We start from the raw sequence: 22,685 nt of genomic DNA on the forward strand, positions 1-22,685 counted from the left end.
ATATATACAGTCATTCCTTCATACAAAATTTGTCTATAGACAGTTTTGTACTGTTGTGGCAAGGTATATACATCCTTCTAGTTTAGAGGCTAGCTTGCTAAGGAATATTCTTTCATTCTTTCTTGCTTTTTTGTTTTTGTTTTTTCCTAAGTTATTTAATATTTTTTTAATGTGTTTATTTAAGGTTGGTCTTGTAGGCCGACTGATGAGACCATCTTTGCCTTGTCTTTGCCAGCAGGGTACTTATTGTCTCCTCTAGACCCATAGTCATTAGAACCGGAATCGCTCCGCTTGCTGTTTGCGCTATGCTTGGTTGGCGTGCCGGGGGGATGGCTCACCTGCCCGTTCTTCTCGTCTGAAAAAAGTTGTTTAATTACGTCAAAGAAGTTACTCAATGGGCTGCCTGGGTACACAAAACAGAGGAGACAAAAAAAGAAAGAAAGGAAGAAAGAAAAAAAAAAAACGAGAGGGCAAGAGAGAGAAAAAGAGGAGAGAGAGAGAGAACAAACAAACAAATGAACAATGGGGTTTTTAACGAGAAGAACATGATGAGGAGATCCAGAGCCACGTGCGTGGGGGTGTGTGGGGGATGAAGACAATGAGCAGGAGGAGGAAGAGTGTTTAGGATGGAACACCTACAGATATAAAGAGGCTGGGAGCATAAAGCACCTACGGGGAAGGTCCTAGTTTTCTCCTGAGCAGGGGAGCACTGCTGTCTCACCTAGCAGGAGGACACAGCACCATGTGGCTGAGGCAGTTCAGGCTATTCCTTGGAGTCACTTGGCCACTCCACACTGAAGCATCAGCGGATGGAATGCTGGAGACAGGCACATCCCATCTTACTGCTGCTGTTACCACAAAGGGCATTTGCATGTGGTCACCAACTGACGCTTTGCTTCACAGCCTTGCTCAGCTCTCTGGCTACCCGGGCATTAGCCTTGCTTTGCTTGCATTTTACGTCCTTCTGAGTATCTCCTTGCTCACCTTTCAGTCCCCAAGTCCGAAGCACAGGAGTGCTCCAAGGGAAACACCGTTTGAAACATGAGCTATGGCTGACGTGAGTGTTGCCATCTGCATGTATGGTTTGTGGCTCGTACCTGCAAGCTTCTAAGCACCTTTACATCCTTCTTACAACAGGCACCTGGAAATGAAGATGCTGAACACATTGTGGAAGCAGGCTGTTATGCATCTGACTGTTTCTGGGACCTACAAGGGTCAAGAACTACTTCCTCATTGTCCTGAATTTCTGTTCTCTCCATAATACAGCCTCCGTGACACAGACATTCACTCCAGAGAGGCGTGCAGGCTTGCGTGCCAGCAGAACAGGTATCTCATTAAGCCAGCCACTAGAGTGGGTTGCAGTATTGACATGGGTTGGACACTGCACGTGAACACAATCCTTCATGCCGCTGGGACCTCCAAGCAGCAGGGCTGTATGCTGTTCACCTAGTCCTCTGCCAGACGATGTGTGGAAGGCTGTACCTGAGGAAAGGCTGTGAAGTGCTACCGAGGGAAAGGGACCAGCTACTACCAGCTTTTTTGGGGCATTTTAGTCCCTTTTGATTTTCTTGGATGGAGGGATTAATTCTCATCAGACATAGGAGGGATATTCACACTAAATTCTCTGCTCATGGATATTGAAGGTGTTTTTCATCTAACGTACACCGTGGAGGTGATGCCTGTTCATGACCATTAATACCCCGTGATGCTTTTCTCAATACTGGGACTGTTGGCTCCACTGTTCTAACAAATTCAAATCCTTTATATCTCACCTAAGTAATTTCATTCTCCAGCTCCCAAAAGGAAACACATTCTTTGTATCTGCCTTCGATGCTGGGGGATGCTGTGAAGAGTGGAACCTTTTGTCCCTGAGATGGGAACATTCAGTCAGGAGCAAAGGGGTTTCTTCATAGCAGAGATGATTGCCATTTATCCACAGCTGGTGGACACTGATGGCTTGGTATTATTCTGTTTCCCTTCACTTTCATTACAGACATAAGCAAACCAGTTACTACCACAGGCAAGTACTTTCTGTGCATGGGAACTTGTCTGAAGAGCTTGTTGAGTGCTTTCTTATTCTCAAATGGAAAATGCTAGACAGACATCAACTGCTCTCATACAAAGAAAGAGGAAATACACAGTATTTGTGCCCTGCAAAACGGAATGTGTTACTCTCTTTTTCCTGCCCTACCTGGTGCTAACCAGGTAGTTGCTGCTTTCCTCTGGGTGTTAACAGGCATTGAGAAAAATCAAATGGCTGGCACATACAGTCCAGGGTCTGAGTCTTTAATTAATCTCATTCATTCCTTGTCTTCCTCTGCTTGCTGCTTTGTGGTTAACTTACTGCTGAACGTGGTTCTGTCTGGGCATTCAGTTACACCAATGCCACCAGCAAATGGCTTTTAGTTTCTGGAAGGACATCAGTCACCTAACTGACTGAAGCCTTAGAGGTGAGCCCAAACAAAGAGCCCAAAGGCAAAGGACATATCTCAGTTTCTGGCCAAGAAGAGAAGGGCTATCAAACTCTCAATCATTTTGGGGTCAGACCTCTGGGAGCTCCATCTGCTTCCTTCCACATGCATCCAAATGCTTTGGAAGAGGGATATCTGTTCCACATCCATGACTTCTATTTCAGAGATTTCCCTACGTGCCCCTAAAACTGTTTTAGGTTTGTGGGCACATCCTCTGCTCAGACTCATTTCTATCTGCTCAGACTCATTTCTTCTTCTCTCAGGTGGATACTCTTTTTCAATGGAAAGAAAGAAAAACAAAAGCAAACACTCAGCCTTGAATGCAGGAATGTGGGCAGATCTGGTTATTATGTGGCTTTGGACCCCTCATCTTCATAAGCAAATGGAGTCAGCAGAGAGAATGAAAAAGAGCACTGAAAAAAATGCTGGAGAGGGAAAGACTGCTAGGGTGGGAGAAAAGGGAAGGGGAATATCTCTAGTTATTCAGCTGAGCAGTTTATTCAATAAGCTTAGAGGGAAAGAAGAGGGCAGAGTAAGCAGGGCTCTGCAGGAATCAGGGGAAGTTTTTTGTTTTCACATAAGACAGGAACAGTAAACAAAAGTACAACTTGCAAGAATGGAGCAATAAAACATTTTAAAAATTATATATCTTGTATTTGCTGAGTCCTGATACAGGATTTTTAATCATCCTATTAAAATATGCAGCCCCTGTTTCATCCACCCTTTCTCCTCCCCATGCCCTACTGGCTTTCAAGTGCCTGGAGATTTACTGCAGCAGAAGTATTTAACAGTCTGCTTTTCTATGCCTGTATCTCTACTGGATTCCTTACAATCAGCGTTTTCAGGTAAAATTTTAATGGGAGGTAAGAAATCCTTAGGGATGTTTAAAGAGAGCTACTGAAAAATAAAATAGGCCATTTCACTAACCCTTTCCTTCCTTTGCCTTTTATAGTATCTGGACTTGTAATTTAATATGAGGTCATAATGCTCTGCTGTCCTGCAGTCAAGAAGGAACTGATCCTACACCAAGCGATACAGACAATCACTGCACTGATGATGTCTACATGACAGGTTGTTAGCCCACTCTTGGGCTGAGCTAGATATTGGTCTTTGGATAGACAAAGAGTCCTCACGTTTTTCTCTGGAGATAGGTAAACATGGGTCGGCTATGCTGGAAGCATGAAAATGGCGCGTGGTGTTGCTCCTCTTAGTTCTCAGTTCCCTTTGGGCTTATGCATCCAGTAAAACGAGACTTGAAAATGCAGGTGATAATGGATTAGAATAGATTTGTCAGTACTCTTCCACTCCTAGCATTCAGTGCCAAATGTCTGAGAGGCTCTTACACCTCTAAGTCCATCTCATCTGGGGGCCTCAAAAAGGCTTCCTCTCCTATTTCAGAAAGTGAGATGGCATCCTGTTTCCTGCAGACAGGGATGAAGGTTTCGCTCACTGATTCTTCCAAACTTCCCTGCTGTTTCATGCATCTGTAACTAAGGTCTTCTTTTCCCTTGAGAGCAAATGTTCATCAACACAGAGCAAAGAAGGCGTGAAGGGTAGCGAGGCTGAGGAACCATGAGAAGAATCAGAGGCAGGAGGGGAGGTTCAGAGCATTGGGTTTACATCTATTAGGAGGAGATGGATATGTGCATTTTGGAGTTAGACCAAGGAGCTGTATGCTGTAAGATGGGGAAGGGGAATGGGTTTGAAAGCAAACACTGAAGCGTATGAAAGGGTTAGGTATTGAAGAGATGCTAGAGAAATATATTTATGGAGAAGGCACTGGTTTGTGGCACCTGTGTGCAGCACTGTCATGGCCAGATATCACAAAAGAGGTCAAAACTGTGAATGCATTTTAATACAAAAGGCACTATGAGGGCTGGAGATGATAGGAAAAAATGTAAAAGGGAGCTGGACAGGTGGCTTGTACCAACCCTCACAGTCCTCAGTGTTTCATCTGCTGTTCTTAGGAAGTCTGTCTGACATTGACCTAGCCCCACTGGTGTCACAGGTTTGAGAAGCAAAGTGGAAGTAGAGCACCCAGGTAAGAGAGGAAAGAAAAGGAGATGATTCACTCCAGGCACCAGAAGTGACGCCAGGAAAGGATGCACCTTGCCAAGACCCTGCTCTGACCTTGCAAAAATTCCACCTTCACCTTGCAAAGACTCTCAGAGTTCTCCACAGAAAATAACAGGAGGTAGTGAACAAGCAGCTTCAGGACAAGCCTGGAGGCTTCAGTCTCTGATTAGAGCCTGCTGTTTGGTAACATTTTAAGGCAGGCAGATAAGGACTTGGACCTCTTTCCATTGAAGCAAATAGCAACATTCCCATTGACTTAATTCAAGCAAACCCTGAGGCGCTTCCTTCTCCTGTGAAACCATCTCTCTCAAGTCTATGTATTTTTAATGCACTAATCCTTGTGGTGCTGAACACAAATTTGCACAAAACAAATAAGCCATCTGTGGGATTATTTTCTGCCTTTCCTTTCTGTACAGCCTGACAAATGTTGTATTTCTGCATTTTTAGCTTAGGCTTTGGGAGAAAGTGAATGGGAAAAGCTAGGTCTCCACTGGAAACAGAGACACCCTTTGTCAACCTGGCTGCCCACGTTCCTTCCCTTGTTGCTTTCACATCCTTTCTGACTGTCTTCTGCCTGCCTCTGCTGCTGAGGTTTTCTTCCTATACTCATTCCTTTCTCTTTACCCCTTAGCTTTTTCATCCCTAGCTTGCTCTGTATTTCGATAGCAGCTGTGGTTTCAGTGAATCACGTAACAAAAATCCCACTCCTTTCACATGAGGCATTGAAACACTCTCTTGATGGGTGATAATCCACTCCCTTTCAAACCCATTTTGCTACTTTGACAGAGTTCTAGTCGTCTTTGTTGAGATTAGGCTTTTTTGGCCTGTTTGCTTGGTTTCTGTTGGCAGAGTCTCTTCTGCCATCAAAACCAGAAGACTTAAAATATGGAACCCACTCCAAGAGTATGTGCAGTGAAAGGGATGATGGAAAGAGAAAAGTGGCCTATTCCTCTTTGTTTAGTTGTAATACCATCTAGGGGTCTTTCTCCAGACTGAAGAGCCCCTTGCCTGGGCATTGTACAAATACAAATCAGAAAGATGCCTCAGCGAGCTCACCGACTACTGAAGAAGGCTACAGAAATAATTTTTCACTTCTTTAATGGTTGGATGTATAAGGCTTCCCTCTAGACTGGAGAAGCGTGACAGAAAGGCAATGTCTTGCTGGAGGCCATCACACAGAACTTCCTCCTAATCTATGAACCCATCCTAGGTCACTTGAAGTGAGCTGAAGAAACTGCAAAAATCCCAAGATGAGTACTTGTCTAAAAATACAGGAAGTCAGGAAAGCATTTCAAGAGACATGCGTGTGGTCTTTACTGGATTTATAAATTGTCACAACAGATTGACCAGAACAAATTTGCCCTTTTTTTTTTTTTTCTCCCCCAGTTAGTTACCTAATGGAACAGCTGTTTTGATTTCATTTCAGTTCAGGAGGAGAAGATTGAGACACAGAGTCCACAGAACAACTCCAGTTTCTCAGCAGGACATCTGAATTGCAACTGGGAAAGGTGACTTCCAAAGGTAACAACACTGTATATTCCAGAGTCCTTAGACTCTGCCAGTAAAAATGCCAACTGAAAACAGTGTTTGCAGAAACAGAACTGCTGGTGGGAACGACTCAGATTATCACACACTATTAACACAGGTATCTGTGCTACCAGCAGAAGGTGGGAACTTTCAATTGCTACACACCTGGGAACAACTAACCTGACATTTAAATCCTCTGTAACCCATCCTTGTTCTTACTCCCCTAAAACATCCCGACTCCTCTGCAGGATGGTGGCCCAATATCTGTGACAAGCCAGATGCATCCAGGTGGCTATTCTGCCTCTGTCTTGCTCTCACAGACATTGCTCTCATTTTCTCTCTCATAGACACACAGAGAAGCTGAGCTCCAGTTCAGCCTCTCCTGTCACAGACAATATAACTGAGAGAGGTAGCTCTTGGCCAATGAGTTAGAGAACGGTGAACACAGGCAGCGAAGACCCAAACAGATGAGGCATATTTCCTTCTGCAGAGCTGAGGCATGAGTAATTCATCAGAAAACAAGCCTGTCCATTACTGATGAAGAGCTCTGGCCAATCCAGAACCACCTCATAACAACATTGAAAAGAGGAGACCTGATGATGGAGAGGAGGGAATCATTCATCCCTCTGGACAGCTGGTGGCACTGAAAGAGCAGGCAAGGATAGCAGTGGGATGAAGAGATGCCAGATTCTGTTGTGGAATCATGCTGTTCTGGCAAATAGGCTGGTAAAGGACTCAGCCCAAGAATTCTGTGTATCTGCCTGTCCTTTCACAAAGATCTGCCTGCACAAGTGTGTGCTGAGAGGGGAAGCTGACAACCTACACTCGTAAAGCCACAGCAGATGATGGTATTGCTGCTGCCTGTTCTCTTAAGAGACTTCTGCTGCTTCATTCCAATTTTTTGTCCTCAAAAATATCAGAAATGTACTGGCACTTAGTAATATGATCTTGTCCTTTCCTGACAGATGGATGTTCAGGTATGAACTTATGGGTTTTAAGTTCTTTGACCTGTTACTAAGGAGAGAAACAACCTGTGTAAGCTGGTGAAAAGTTGCCTCCTCATTTCCTCTGAATCAACCCCTTCAAAATATGATTTAATATTCCAGGGAGGCCATCTCAAATTTAGCTTAGTACAACAAGCAAATATTCACATGGAGTACCCTGAAGCACTGCCTGTCATAAATAAAGTACTGTGAGCTTAATTGAGAGAGAGATATCTGTGTTTTTGCATTAGATATTATTAGAGAAAGAGGAAAAGATCTTGTATTGGACAGTAAAAATCTAGCCACAGCTGTCAAAGCAGGATCTGGCATGTCCCAAATAGTTCAGTACATCTGGATTCATCTTTAGTGCCAAGTTGCCATTTTTGTTGCTACCTTCTTCTGTAAGTCATGACCTGGAAAAGAAAAGTCTCCCTAAGAGAACACTAGAATGAAGAGATATGACTAGAGTGTGTGGGGAGTCAGCCATCCATTTGGACAGCGGAGGATACCAGTAGAATGACCAGGGATAACTGGGAAACCTGGCTTGAACTCTTTGGAAAATTTGACTTATCTCATTTATGGTGATCCACCCATTATGAATGAATATATGATCTTTCAGGTGGGTCATCTTCTTTTATCTCTTCTCATTTGGGTCAGAATTTAGACAGGAAAAATCAGCCACGCTCAGAAAGACCAGTAGCCAGCACCTTTTTCAGAAATGCTAATTAAAAAACACTGTTCTGACTACCTGGCAGTGTGACAGTGGTGAGAAGAGCCCTTCAGCTGGAAGGACAGCATACACTTTTTTTTCTGGAGGTTTCCACATCAGTGTTGCTGCCGTCAGTTACGACTTCATCATGCAAATCACCAACCTCCTCTTTCATCAAATAGCTACTTCGTGAGAAGCAGGATTACTCTAATTAATGCCAATATGAATCAGGATCACTTCCAAGAGGACCAAATCCAGGTATCTGGGCTGCATCAAGAGCAGCGTGGGCAGCAGGTCGAGGGAGGTGATTCTGCCCCTCTACTCTGCTCTCGTAAGGCCCCACCTGGAATACTGCATCCAGTTCTGGAGCCCCCATCACAAGAGAGACCTGGAGCAGCTAGAACAAGTCCAGAGGAGGCCACCAGGATGATCCAAGGGCTGGAGCACCTCTCCCGTGAGGACAGGCTGAGAGAGTTGGGGCTGTTCAGCCTGGAGAAGAGAAGGCTCCGAGGAGATCTTATAGCGGCCTCCCAGTACCTGAAGGGGCTACAAGAAAGATGGGGAGGGACTTTTCATAAGGGCAGTTAATGACAAAACAAGGGGAAATGGGTTTAAGCTGAAAGAGGGGAGGTTTAGCTGAGATATCAGGAAGAAGTTCTTCACTGTGAGGGTGGTCAGACACTGGAACGGGTTGCCCAAGGAAGTTGTGGATGCCCCCTCCCTGGAAGGGTTGAAGGCCAGGTTGGATGAGGCTTTGAGCACCCTGGTCTAGTGGAAGGGGTCCCTGCTGCTGGCAGGGGGGTTGGGACTGGATGAGCTTTAAGGTCCCTTCCAACCCAAACCATTCTATGATTTGCTCCTGCTAGTAACACCAACAGTCTGTAAATGAGCACTCACAACGCTGCATGCTGCAACTGCAACCCAAATGTGACGTAAACAGTTTTGAACTACACAATGTCACCTAATTTCTCAAGTAGCTTGGGATGCTATTGACATGGGCTTGTGTCTGTATGGATCAAACTGTGATTCCAAGGAGCTGTGAAGAGAAACAGTTGCCTGTGCAACTGCACCATGTCCACGGAGGATGACTGGCTGTGGGGGGACAAGGTCAGATGGCTCTCAATAGGAAGTTGTGTCAAGTCCTAAACACTGGAAGCAGGAGATTTGAGTGAGATACATTGGAAAGATAGGAAAGGCAAGTGGATTTGCTGTGTTTCTGCTTTGATTAGATCACTTTGGTGATAGCTGCTGGTGCACACAAGGATCTGTAAAGCTTTTTGTTTAACTCTGGTGCCAGGAATCAAGGTTTTGAATGTTAAGTGGATGTTTAAGAATAAACACAAGGTCTTCTGGCCAGCCTGCTGTCACAGGGTTATGGTCTAAGACTTTGCAGGAACATATGGCTGTACGGTGCCTAACATGATAGCATAACGTGACTGGGGCTGCACTAGTTACACATACCAACCTCTTCCTCCTCTTATCGTCACCTAGTTCCATGGAAGTGCCACTGATGTAACTGAAGACTTTCCTGAGAGTCATGAGGGATGGAAAGCAACAAGCAAAGATCGCCTTACTTGGAAATAAAATTCAGCCCCCGACAGCTACAGTGTGGAGACTGGAAAGTTCACAGGCTCCCTGGTAAGTGTTTCTCAGAAGGCAGAGAATAAGGCAGGTCTTCCAGAGCTTTCTGCCAGCAGCCAGCACCTTGGCAAAACTTACTAAGGACTCCAAAAAACTGGGGATAGTTAGGAAGGGGACCTATCAAAGGCTAGACACCAGCTTTACTACTGAGTCAACCACCCAAAGAAATTCTCAGCTCACTATTTAAAGGACTTAAAGTCATTAAAGTTTGTAAAGACAGACTCTTTTCTGAACAAGGACTCCTGAAACGGCATTGTGGGCTTCTGGGTGGTGTATATCAATGGCTCCAGCTCCAATGTACTCAATCTACGATGACACTTGCTTTCTAATTCCCAGCTTTGTGGTTCAAGCTGGAGAGCTTTCTAGTTTGTGTATTATATTGATGTTTTGGGGTTTTTTTATGTAAAGGCTCTGCAGAATCTATTAGAAACTCATTGTCAATTATACAACCTATTCTTCAGTGAGATAGACATAAATACCAGATTAGATGGTAGTAAACAGTTCTCTCAATCCTGCCTCAAAAGAAACAGAATCCAGCTCATTCTTTTACAGCTGCATTGATTTTATAAGGCTTAACAGCAGCATGTAAAGTGGTAAAGCTTATTTGTCACTAAACTGATTTGGCTCTATATACACAGAAGGAATAGATCAGCTAAGTAAGTCGGAAGGTATCACTCCTATAGGCAGCTTTCAGGTTACAGCTGCATTTTAAATGTAAAGGTTTTCATTTTTACAAGGTAAATTGAATCTTATGAACAGACAAGAAAGACTTCACGGAAACCAGTTTTGTCTTTCTGACAGCAGAAATGCCCATTCCCCTGCTGAAATGGGTGGAAACGTAAAATAAAATATTCCACTCCAATGTGCATTTCAACTTTGTTATGAGCCAAATTATTATCTTCTGTTGTGAAATCTTAAGAGTTGGCAGCAGTTTCCTGGTGTGCACAGGTAGGGTTGATACAGCAGCCATTATGTCATTTGGACATGGGCAGCTCCTATGACATACTTCTGCTGTTCAATATTAACTTGTTTTTTAATGCCAATGGCTATATGCAAAATCACTTCTCAGACTGATGACCACTGCTAGCGGAAGATGAGATAACATTTAAAGGATTAAATAAATTTGCCTTGCTGATAAGGACAACATTCAATGAGTTCTAGTGGGTGAAAAGATATTCCTCATTCCCACCAGAGCTTTCAGATGCCTGAGCCAGGCATAAAGCATCTGATTAGCTCTTCCTGTTCCAGTGTTACCTCTTAAAAAATGACCCCCTGTGCTCACTCTTAGAATATGGAACAATGATGAGGTCAAAAACCCACACAGAACAGTTTTTCTTACAATATCTGTTGTTACTACATAAATATTGTGTCAACTTCACAGAGGGTTCCCTGTTCTCAAAGTCACAGAGGACAATTTGCCACTAATAGGCTAAATGCTGCATCGTTCCCTTTTGCCTCCCTGTCTAAATTGTGGGTGATCTCTCCTGCACATGAAATAGCTCTTCACTCATATGGGAGGGTGGAATTCAGCATGGAGCACCCACCGCTGCTTATGTGGTGTGTTAGCACACCACCAGGAATATGATTTAAAGGAAGTAGCTCCACAGGTTAAACCCCTATAACCCGTCCTTTCTCTTCTCTGGATATATGTACGTGTTCTGTCTGTGCTGTAGCTGCCACAAACTAGTCTCCCTGCTGGCTTTCACCTTGTCCTCTTTGTCCCTTGTTGGACTGATGCTGACACTGTGGCAGCTGGAAGTCCTGCCCGAATTGGGAGTGAGCAGTAGTGCTTTCTTATCTAGGGAACGCCGAGTCCTGGCTGGTTATCTGTGTAGCTCAATTAACTTGTAAGCAATCAGTAGAATCAGCATTTCAATATTTTTGTATGATGTGGAATGCCAGATCCAGGCAAGAAACAAAGGCTTGAGGGAGAAGAGGGATTTGCTGTCTGATGCCTTCAGAAAGAAGCTGGAGGTCTGCCTGCAACTTAAATGAGTTTTCATGAGGAGATCAGAAATGGTATAACCCAGAAAACTCACATAAGAAATCAAATGAGCTCCTAAGGAAAAACTCCCACCAGCAAAGCTGCAGCTTAAAGGAAAGAGATCAGGAAATGGGCCAAATTCTGCCTCAGTCACACACATATAAACCTAATATTATCTCCACGGTGATAATTTTCCTTTGTTGTTACTGACTCCACAACAAATTCAGAAGATTTTAAGAAGAGATGACACAGGAGTTGTCACAGGTCCACCTGGAGAGCGGTCCTAGCTTAGTGATTATTTCCTCAACAGCTTGTGTTGCCTTTCACAGAGATATCTCAATTCAACCCAGATACCAGCATAGAAATCTAAAGAGAACAGAGTTCTCTTGTACAGAACCTTTCTGTACAAGATATAAGTAATTAGACAAAAACCTCTCTTAGAGTATTTGGGTATTTCCACTATTGTATTTGGAGGAGTCAGTAGGGGCACAGGTGATGAAAGGAAAAAGCTGTCTGCGTGTGAATAGAGGGGAAGGAAGGCAAGGGACAAGTTAACCAAAACCCCTGGAATCCCAGGCAAACTGAGCTGCAAGTTTTGCAGGAAACTCTTTTTTTTTTTTACCCTCATTCCTAGGAAAATTCTGAATCTCCAGTAGGGCGACTGACTACTCCTCCAACTAAAGATGCAACATCTTTCCCCAAGACCAGACTGGAACTATGCCAATTTACACTAGCTAAGTGCCTGAGACATAACAGGCAGTGTGTCTTCTAGAAGATTTGAAAGGGTCTTACCCCAAGGATATCTGGGGAAGAAGGGAGTGGATGCAAGAGGGAATTAAATAACATAGCAATCCTGTCTCAATACATAGCAGGAAACCAAGGGAGACAGCAGCTAGCAGGGCAGCATTCAGCTTCACGGCAGAAAAGGGACTGAAGAATCATGAATCAAAGGCAGCAAGTAAACAAAAGAGGGAAAAAAAAAACAAACCAAGAAAGAAAAAGAAAATCACTGGCCTGGGTTACAGTGAGGGTGGGAATCTCAAGTGCAACACCACACACTTGTGCTATGAGGGGAAAGCCGTGGTGGAGCCTATGCATCTGTGCATGGATGGGGAGGAGCAGAATCAGGGGCATGTGCTTGTGTCCACCGGGTAAGTGAAGGACAGAGAGGGCTGTTACGGGGTGGGGAGTCTTGAAGAGCAGGGATAGGGAAGGGGAACAGGTGGAAGGGACAGGACGGCGCGTTATTATGTTGCTCAGCAGGGGCTGGGGAAGGAGAAAAGGCAGAAGGGAAGGAAGTTCTTACCACATTTGGAAAGTCTGCCAGTCATCAACTCCATACAGTTAGTGGTGTCTGGAGCATAGAACGGAAAGAGGAGGGAGGGAGGGAAAAACATAAAAAAAAGGTTTCCATACCTCTGTGCATAAAGTAGTTAACTTAGCACATTATTACCTGAAGCAGGAAACATACACGCATCTTGGTCTTTACACAACCCAGGCCAAATTCCACCACCCACTGTATGCCAGTGCAAACCTGGCCCTGCGACTGGGAGCGGCCGCTGCCTCAGTGCCGCTGCTTCCACTCACCTCTTTATCATAGCTATCGGTACTGAGGAGGTGTGGGGAATATTCTGCCACCACATTAGCAAACTAAAAGCCTTGAATATGTTGTTTCACCCAGACAGCTTTGCAAGGGAGCCTGCAACAGCCAGGAAATGCCCAGCCAGTGATCTGGGTACAGCAAAAACCTGGAGAGAGGGAGGAGATGCAGCGCTGTGCTCTTGGACATGGACTGAGAAGGAGACTTACATGACTCAAAAACATCTTTTAGACCCCAGAGGATAATGTCCAAGTCCTCAGCATAACTCTGCCTCTCTCATTCATGTGTAGTCTCTTACTCCTCTTGCTCTATTCACAGGCAATTGGGTTGGACTTGATGATCTTGGAGGTCTTTTCCAACCCAATCTATTCTATGATTCTATGATTCTATGATTCTATGATTACTGTCCACTTTGTGTACAGCTCCCATTGCCACCGCCTCTGAGTGCTTCTTACTCAGGTGCAACAAGCAGAAATAGCTCTACATGTCAGCCTTAAAGCAGAAAGGACCAGCCCTGCTGCACACTTCTACATGGAACCTGCTGGCAAGCCAGATCTGCTGCTGTTCACCAGGATTCCCTTGCATTTGGGATCAAAATTGGTGCATCCATGAGTGCTGGGCACTGTGGAGCACCCACCTGCTGCCGAGCAAGTGGCTGACAGTTAAAGCACTCAGCTCAGTCTCAGATCTCCTCTTGCCTGGCCTCTCAATGAACAACACTCAGGTATTCAAGAAATCGGCTTCTTGGAAACAGGCACACATATCCTGAGAAATCCTAACTGCTCGGAAGATCTAACTGCTCCCCATCTGCTGAAAAACCTGCAGGAGATAGGGCAGGATAATTTCTCAGCTTTCCTCTCCTTAAATACCAAGAAAAGTAATTTCAGAAAAGGAGGAAGGGGTGCTGGATATGCTTGGGTAAGCTGAACCCATGCTAGAAGAGCATGGATATGTATGTTTTCCGATGCAGGCATAGATAATCTGGGAAAGCACGGAGCAGAGAGGGTGGGTGCTTGGTCCAGTGGCACTGGTCAAAGCATTGAAGCAGCAGCTATCTGCTCTCCACCCCCACGGTTAGAGGAGGGCTGGCAGAAGTCAATGTGAGATGATACTCATGGAAGGTCTCTCAGAAAGGAACAAGACTGAGAGAAAGAGAAAGGGGAAAAAGGAAGGAGGTGAAGGAGAAGAGAGAATTCAAGCACTGGAACAAGGTATCAGAGGTGTCAGAGAGGCCAGGAGTTTCCCTGCCTTTGAAATTCTTTGGCTTGTCTGACTGAGTGAAGGCAGATTAAGCTCCCAAAATACATTTCTCCCTGACGATGCCTAACAGGGGAAGTGCTTACAGCTGCTGATTGAGCCAACAACCAGAAGTCACAGCCATGAGTTTGTATCATTTTTTTTTCTTTAATAACTTGGAGAAGTTTGCTGTCTCATGCTTTTTAGTGGTTCCTGTCGAGCCCCCTCTGAGTCACCTACACCTTGTTGTAATGTAGAGTAACAGAGATCTACAGTAGGGCTGAGAGCATTCACCCAATCGTGAGCAGAACTTATGCTCTGAAGAAGCACATAAGAGAAAGGAAAGTCTCAACTATGACTGAAAGATTGTTTCTGACTCCCACCTCCAACACCTGGAATTTTCCCTTTAAGTCTATCCAGACTGACTGGCCACACAAGTCTGGAAACAAAAAAATGTAGTATTTGGATAAGGTCAGAGGAGGTAAACATTGTGGCTGGTTTACTAAGATTCTCCTGAAACTGATATTTCTGTTTCCTTGTTAATTTTAACAAATTAAAAATCATCACGTCTCCTCAGGTTAATAGTTTAGAATACTGTCTTTTTTCTAAGGCACTTGCAGTCAGCGTAGCTCTTTTTTAGTATTTCCTTTAAAGCTAATTATGGAACAGGGCTACATACATTAATCATGTGATTAGAACACAAACTGACAGATCTCCAACAGGGAAAAAGGATTGTCACACAGGCTTTTCGACAGCACAGCATCTCGGGCTCTGTACCCCATTTTGTTCCTAAAGAACTAAATTTGCAGGTTATAGAATTCATTTTCATGGGTAAGGAAAAACACAAAGCCTTTTTTGAAATCTAAGACCATGGAAAAATATCAAAGGAACACTAATAAACCCTCTACTTTTGTTTTTCTTAAAACTTTTATGCACACCTATAATTTACATTCTCTTTATTGCCATGGCCAGGCCCAGGAACTACAAAGGAATTTATTTTTATTTTTTATGTCTTTCCAAGACACCATCAAGTTGGTTTTTCCCCATTCCTAAGGCACAGCAAACATGAGCACACCAGAAACAGTAGCTCATACCACATCTCTTGAAAGATGAAGAGAGTTAATACGCCTTCAGCTTCTCTGTTATAATAATTACTTTAATACTTCTTTCATTTCCATCATATTGTAACATCTGCTTTAGTAAGTACTCTAAATGATAAAGTATTTCATCATTTTAAAGTAGAATTTTCATTCTAATTAGAAAGCCTTAGATTCTTGGCAGTCAGTTTCTGCTCATGGATAATAATCCATAACCCAGTGACTGCAGGATCCAGGTGTTATGTGAGGTGAATAAAGCCAGGGTCCAAAGGCCTTTAGCTGTCTGAGAAGAATCAATGGGTCATGTAACTGCATTTTTAATGTGTGATGCTTAATTTTTTTAATTAAAGCATAGTGGCAGTGTCAGATCTCAGTCCTTCTGATGATAAGGCAATTCCTTATTTCACAGAGATTGCTGGCACTCACCCACGCTTTGGATTTGACCAAGACTCTTTCATATATGACACCGAGTTCAGTTCATTAACAGATGGCAAATGCTTCAGTTAAAGTAAGACCTTCCTTCAAAAGGCCAAACAAGCACCAAATCCATTAGAAGTGCTAGCATTCTACTGAATTTTCTTTCCTGATTTTCTTTTTTCTTTAGTTTCTGTGTTTCTATCCTACATAAATTTCACAAGCAAGCCGCCCGGTTTCTGATGCTTCTGGTATCAATAAGACTGAGACTTGTCTCAGCTCAGGAAATCTCACCCAAACAGCTGCTCCTCCAAATCCAGGGCTAGATCCCAAAGAGCACTGAACATCTCCTGCCAGATGCTCACAGTCCCCAGTAAACATTTCCATTAAGGGAGATGATCTCAAGGGAGCCACCAGCTCCTCTGATCCAAGACAGTTATAATTTCAACTGGAATTCATAAGTGTTTGGGTGCTTATTTGAAACACAATGTTCTCCTAGCAAAACTGGAGAGCTTGGACTTTTTTCTACATGCTTTATTTCAGGACTACTCAGTTAATTTTCATGAGGTCTGCTCAGTAATAATCCTGTAGCAGCCTCCCAGTACCTGAAGGGGCTACAAAAAAGCTGGGGAGGGACTTTTTATAAGGGCATTCCATTACAAAACAAGGTGAAATGGGTTTAAGCTGAAAGAGGGGAGGTTTAGCTGAGATATTAGGAAGAAGTTCTTCACTGTGAGGGTGGTCAGACACTGGAACAGGTTGCCCAGAGAAGCTGTGGCTGCTCCTCCCTGGAAGTGTTGAAGGCCAGGCTGGATGAGGCTTTGAGCAACCTGGTCTAGTGGAAGGTGTCCCTGCTGCTGGCAGGGGGGTTGGGACTGGATGATCTTTAAGGTCCCTTCCAACCCAAACCATTCTGTGATTCTATGATAAAGCTGTTTAGCAAAAAAAAAAACCCCAGTGCTCTGCCAATCTACCCAGGCATTACACGGCACCTTTGGTAGGTGGGAACCCTGACAGCAAGATGATGTGATCGCCCCAGACACTACAAGAGCAGTAAGATATAAAGGATCACACAAGAACGCAGGAAACAAGATAAACCTGAGACCTGGAGGAGCCCTGGATAAAACTGACTTGCAGTCCAATTCCAAACTGGCATTTGTATAACCCTGGTTTGAATCTGCAGCTCGAAGTTTACTTTGAAAAGCGATTCATCTGCTCCTCACTCCCTTTTCTGTCTTGATGATAAAATCCTTCGCATATTTGGAACCCCTAAGTTACTAATTTTTTGTAGCAAATTAACCAACCTACAGTTTTTGTGAGCCACAAAAGTGAACACTCAGAATTCACAGATCAGTGCTCTAGGAAAGCTTTTTAAGTCACATAAATGTGTTTTGGTTTTTGAGCTGTACACCAGCGCAAGAAGAGAGCTTGAGTGCATATAGAGAAGACATACACAACGAGTAAGAACTTGCACTGCCCTGTTTTGAAGCTGGATGTGGTCTCAAAACACTTCTTTATACTGATGAAAGGTATTTCCAGCAGTAACATTGAGATGCTCTGAACTTTGAGATGCTAAAATGGTTAAAATGTTTAAAATCTGACATGAAGCCAATAAATATAATAAAGAAACAGAAAACCAGCTACAAAGAAGTTAAAAAGGCTATTTCAGTATTGCTGATTGCCCAGAACATGGAGAAATGGGAAAAAATAAGAATATGAAGCACCCCACACCTAAAAACAAAGCCCAAAGAGGCAAGAAAATATTAGGGAAATAAAAATGGATACCCTGTGAATGATCACAGATGGCTTCTGCATGTCCCTATCCACCAGCTGTTTCTACTACTCTTTTGTGCAAAGGCATTGGAGGAAAACAGCTTATGATTTAATAGAAAGAGTACTGAGCTGAAACAAAGGCACAAATCTGAGATATTTTCTTCCACGGAGAGAGATGCTTTTAACCTACCAAAGGGAAGTCCTGCCCAGGGATACCTACGGAGAGATTCTGAGTATAAGGCTCCTGGATGGAGCCATACATGGATGACAGACAAGGGCAGCAGCTCTCATAAGACAGCGATCCCCATTCTTGATCCAAAAGGGACTGTCCTTTCATGGCCTCGCTAAGCTGAATGGATTTTGTGATACCAGTAACAAGAACACATGGATATTCTGGTTCAGATCAAAGGCCCAAACCATTCGTGCTCTGTCTCCACCAGCAGCCACACATGGATATGCAGGAGTGTAACCAAGAGCAAGCCAGGCGTACAGAACGCTTCCTCCTAACACTGCCTCACTCTCTCACCACTTTTAGGTCAGAGATCTCCTGAGCCTGCTGCGGTTTCTCTGTCTAGCAATCCTCATGAAGATTTCTCTTCCAGGGAGTCATCCAACCTCCCTGTGAGCAAGAAGTACTCAGGGAAAGATGAGTGTCTGCAAGCTCCTAGTGTTCAGAACCTGCTTCAGCGAGGAGTTCCACAGGTCTTACATGACATGGAGACACACCTTCCAATATTTCTGTGGTACGTGACTTCCACTAGTTTCATACAATGGCCTCTAGTTCTTTCATTGGGAAGAAAAAATGAGCAATCAATCCCCATCTACTTGTTCTATGCCAGTCATGAGTCTGTAGACCTGGTATTGTCTCAGCAGTTGTACCACGGAGGATTTCATGTCCTGAAACATGAAGGCTGATATGTTGCACTACATTTGGCCAACTGGACAGTGGATTTTGGAAGTATTACATTAGCTTTTGGGATAGATTTCATTTATTTACACACTTATTCAGGTAAGGGAGGGAAGCTATTTTCCTGCTTCAGAGTATGTCAGAAGAAATAAGCACACCCAGTCTCAGGAAGGAAAAATGGAAGTGAATGGAGGGATATCCAGGGGGAAAAGAGATTATAAGGTGCTCAAGTGTGACACAGAAACACATCTGCCTAAATCAGGTACATATCAGGCTCACAAACACACACACACACACACACAGATGCATGGGCAGAACGACATCTACAAACACTGTTGTGAGCTGGAGGAAATGAGAAAGAGGAAAGTGCGTTCTGAAACCCAGGCAAGCCGGCTTAGTGGGCTGGCATGCTGCACAACAGATCAGAGAGGGCAGGAGAGGAAGGACTACCGCTGCCATACGCTTATTAGCTCCTCCTGTTCTGCTTCATACTGTGTTCAGTCAACCTTCCCCTTCTGCAGGTCTCACTTTACATGCATGCACCTTCCACAGGTGGGTTTCATCACCCCACCTGTCATGGCATCTGAACTAAAAGGCAGGGGAGGCAATTGTACAGAGGATATGTCTGCACACAACGAGCCAGGAAAATCTCCAGTGCTGGGCCAGTATTGCTGGTCAGAGCCAGCAGTACCCTCAGGGCCGTGCAAGAGGAGAGTCAAAGTGAAGTGTGAGCTCATTCTGCTGCAGTGCTGGCCTGTCTACAGAGTGTCCTCAAACCATCAACCTGAATAGGAGTCCAGCCACCACAACTACTGTGAAGTGTTCAGGGCTGGGAATATGGGAGAAGAATAGAAACAGAGAAGAATCTGCCTTGTTTCTAGTAAGAAATGCTGAGTAATTCCATGGCAATTTCTAGGAAGCTCTTGCACGCATCTTCCCAACCACAGCCACCCAGCTAAACAAGGGGCTGAATGTGAACTCCTGCTGACTCTTCATCCCTTTATTTCCCCTTACCCTCTCACTGCCTGGGGATGTGAACCACAGGGCCTCCTTACTCTGATGCACAGGTTGTCTCTTCTTGGTAACAATCATTTTTTCCCCCCCTTCCTTTTCTCTTTTCCTTGTGCTCTGCTCCCATCTAAATTTTTCAGGTTGAATTACTTATTTATTTTTCGAGAGACTTGCATATTCCTGATCAGGATATGATACAGGATAGTCTGGAACTCTGTCTCTCATGAACTGTCTTGCCTGGGTAACTCCCTGGCTGAGGGAATTCTCATTTTTAAGTCTCTTAAAGAGACCATTCATTTTGGTTTTGCTCCATGTGGAGTTACCCATTCCACTCTGGCGTTAAAGATCAGGCAGGGTTTTCCCTGCTAGAATGACATGCTCTCACGTAGCTTTAGGCAGCAGAACGAGATTCTGTGTCTGTAATATGATTTGTCCATTCCAGAGCCAGAGCAAAACTCTAAGTCAGATATATTTTTCACAGCACAGTTTGCCCCAAACATCTCCCTGAGCCTTAGTCAGATGAATGGTTTTTATTTCTGCTCTAATACGACTTTCTTAGGGAGACAGCCTGATTCACATGCAAGTATGCAACAGCATCCAAGTCTTTCTAGAGAGCTTCAGTAGCTAGCACATACTAAGGTGAAGAAGTTAAGAGAGAGATCATCGTGTTATTTATTTTTTAACAATTTTTCCTCACCAGAAGGTAAGGGTACACTTCTTTCTCTAAGAAACAAGGAATGCTTGAATATTGTTCATGCATCAGGGGTAATACGAACTAGACTCAAAGGATGCTTTTCTATCTAATTCCCCTCACTCCCACTTGGCCCCAGCATTTCCCAAGAGGAAGGGCTGGAAGAAAATTCTGGCTGCTTCCTTGAGTTTGATTTCATTTCAAAAGTCCAGACAGTAAAAAAAAACCTGAATCAACCCCAGTTCTAGTATCCTCACCTTTCCTGTTTCCTAACAGAACAGCCCATGCGCTGGGCACCCTTGCAGTCCAGCGTGCAGAAGGCCAGGCAATGCTGGAGGGCAAAAGCAAAGTGGAAAACAGTATTTCCTGAACTGAGCACACTTCTCTGTCACATAGTGAGCATACACGCTTCTAGATGGAGTTATTTTATCTTCAGCTGTTAAAGCCACACTGTTAGACCAGAGGGATGTAACCCGCATGTGCAATGAGCCAAGGAGATCTGGGATTTAACTGCGGGCTGACTTCATTCCTCCACTTTTGTCTTGGCTGGTTCACACAAAGGTCAAGCACAGAATTTAGCTTTTATGTATAATATTTAGTTAATACCTTCTCATCCTCAGACAAGGGGAAAATTCTTCCCACTCCTGCCTCTTTGTCTTCTCCCTGCAGCCTCTGCTCTCTGCCTTGCTCCTATTTCTTCCCTATATCTGTACATTCTTTCTGCTTCTCCCCATTTTTCCTTCCTTGAAGCACTTCCAATAGCTAAGCTTCCTTCAATTTTCAGTTTTCACCTTCTTCCCTTTGTTCTGTCCTTTTAAAGGACAGAAGAGTTAAGACTGGTATTTTTTTGTGTGTGTGTCACCACTAGGGTTCAGAGTGAACATGTGCTACATAATGGGACTGTATTACCAGTGCCTGCAGATACAGATTGATGTCACTGCACAGGGACACACACGTAAGGCTTTCTTTACCACCATGAGGAACTGAAATCTACTTTAAAAATAGATAAAATACAGCTTCTGCAGAACCTTAGGATACGATTGGTGCTACCACAGTATTGGGCCAAGAATCTGACCACACTACTGGAAACTATTAGCCACTGTCTGACCATCTGAAAACACTGCTGTTAATCTCTAAGTCAGAAGTAGCTCTTGGCTTTGTCCTGGGACCCTCTGAAGTTGGATGTTTCTAAAGCACGTCTGAAGGGCTGGAAAATCAGGTGTCTTCTACAGCATGTCCCTATTCTGGGAGATTTTGGAGCTGGAGAAAATCTGGAAGATCTATTGATGATGCAGCTTTTGATGGAGAAGCAGGCAAATGGCTCTTTGGGCGGGAGGAGGGCAGAAGCTGTTCAACTGGGGAATGCACTGGGAGCACTGGAGTGGGAATGAGAGAGGGAGGAGTAGGGTGGGTGCGGGGTGTTACTGCTCTGTCTGAATAGAGCTCGTTTCTCACTGTAATCAGAGGGATGGCCTCCCTCAGCCTCCTGGTACTGAGAGGCACTTCACCTTCCTGGCCCTGCTGAAGCAAGGTGCTCAAAAGTAGAAACTACTTACCTGATAACTGCTGCACTGAAGGCTGGTCATGTGTGCTTAACAACTGTGCCTGAATGGTTTCTACTACCCTCTTAAAACGACGGCTTGGACCTGTGAGGAGAGAAGAGGCACAAATGGGTGTGAGAGGAGCGGGAGCCAAATCCTCATATCACCCAGGCTGGAGGGGAAGGATCACAGCACCTTCCTTTCAGTCTTGTCCCCAAGAGTGTACTGACTGTATCTGTCCTTCAGCTGAAGGCACGGCTTTGAGGAACTGTCATGCAGTTCCCACGCTAATGGGGTCTGTGGTGAGCTGGACTTAACAGGGGGAAGAGGAAGCCACAAGGATGATCCGAGGGCTGGAGCACCTCTCCTACGAGGACAGGCTGAGAGAGTTGGGGCTGTTCAGCCTGGAGAAGAGAAGGCTCCAGGGAGACCTTCTAGCATCCTTCTAGTACCTGAAGGGGCTCCAGGAAGGCTGGGCAGGGAGTTTGGACAAGGGCAGGATGAGGAGTAATGGCTTTAAACTGGAAGAGGGGAGGTTTAGATTAGATATTAGGAAGAAATTCTTCCCTCTGGCCCAGGTTGTCCAGAGAAGCTGTGGCTGCTCCTCCCTGGAAGTGTTGAAGGCCAGGCTGGATGAGGCTTTGAGCAACCTGGTCTAGTGGAAGGTGTCCCTGCTGCTGGCAGGGGGGTTGGGACTGGATGAGCTTTAAGGTCTCTTCCAACCCAAACCAGTCTATGATTCTATGAAGAATGGCTTCTGGGCTCCTTTTGTAAAGACAGAAAAGGCTGGGGTTTGTCTGTTTCTTTCTTTGTTTTAGCTCCTGTGAGGGGCACGTGGCCACCCAGAAGCAAAGAGCTGATTGCATGTTTCTGTCAGAAGGAAGAAACCAGGAACCGCACAGTGCCCAGGTGAGACACTGAGACCTTCGAGTGAAACAAGGGGACAGCACAGGGAGATAATTCAGGTGTGATGCACAGAGCAGCCGTTTTAGCACTGGTGGTGGCAACTTCACCTCTTTGGGAA

At 44.5% G+C, this 22,685-nt stretch overlaps 1 protein-coding gene across 1 annotated transcript in view; it reads right to left on the reverse strand.

The window, feature by feature from the left end:
* Nucleotides 1–179: 179 nt before the first annotated feature.
* BRSK2 (BR serine/threonine kinase 2) overlaps nt 180–22,685 on the reverse strand; it is a 163,662-nt gene continuing 141,156 nt past the window's right edge. Inside the window, exons 20-22 of the mRNA XM_029084586.1 lie at nt 21,677–21,766; nt 12,698–12,745; nt 180–403 (exon numbers count right to left, since the gene is read on the reverse strand). Coding sequence (XP_028940419.1) covers nt 180–403; nt 12,698–12,745; nt 21,677–21,766 — 362 coding nt within the window. The remainder of the gene's footprint in view (nt 404–12,697; nt 12,746–21,676; nt 21,767–22,685) is intronic.

Source organism: Antrostomus carolinensis, unplaced genomic scaffold (assembly GCF_000700745.2).
Source record: "Antrostomus carolinensis isolate BGI_N321 unplaced genomic scaffold, ASM70074v2 scaffold9904, whole genome shotgun sequence".
Classification (NCBI taxonomy): domain Eukaryota; kingdom Metazoa; phylum Chordata; class Aves; order Caprimulgiformes; family Caprimulgidae; genus Antrostomus; species Antrostomus carolinensis.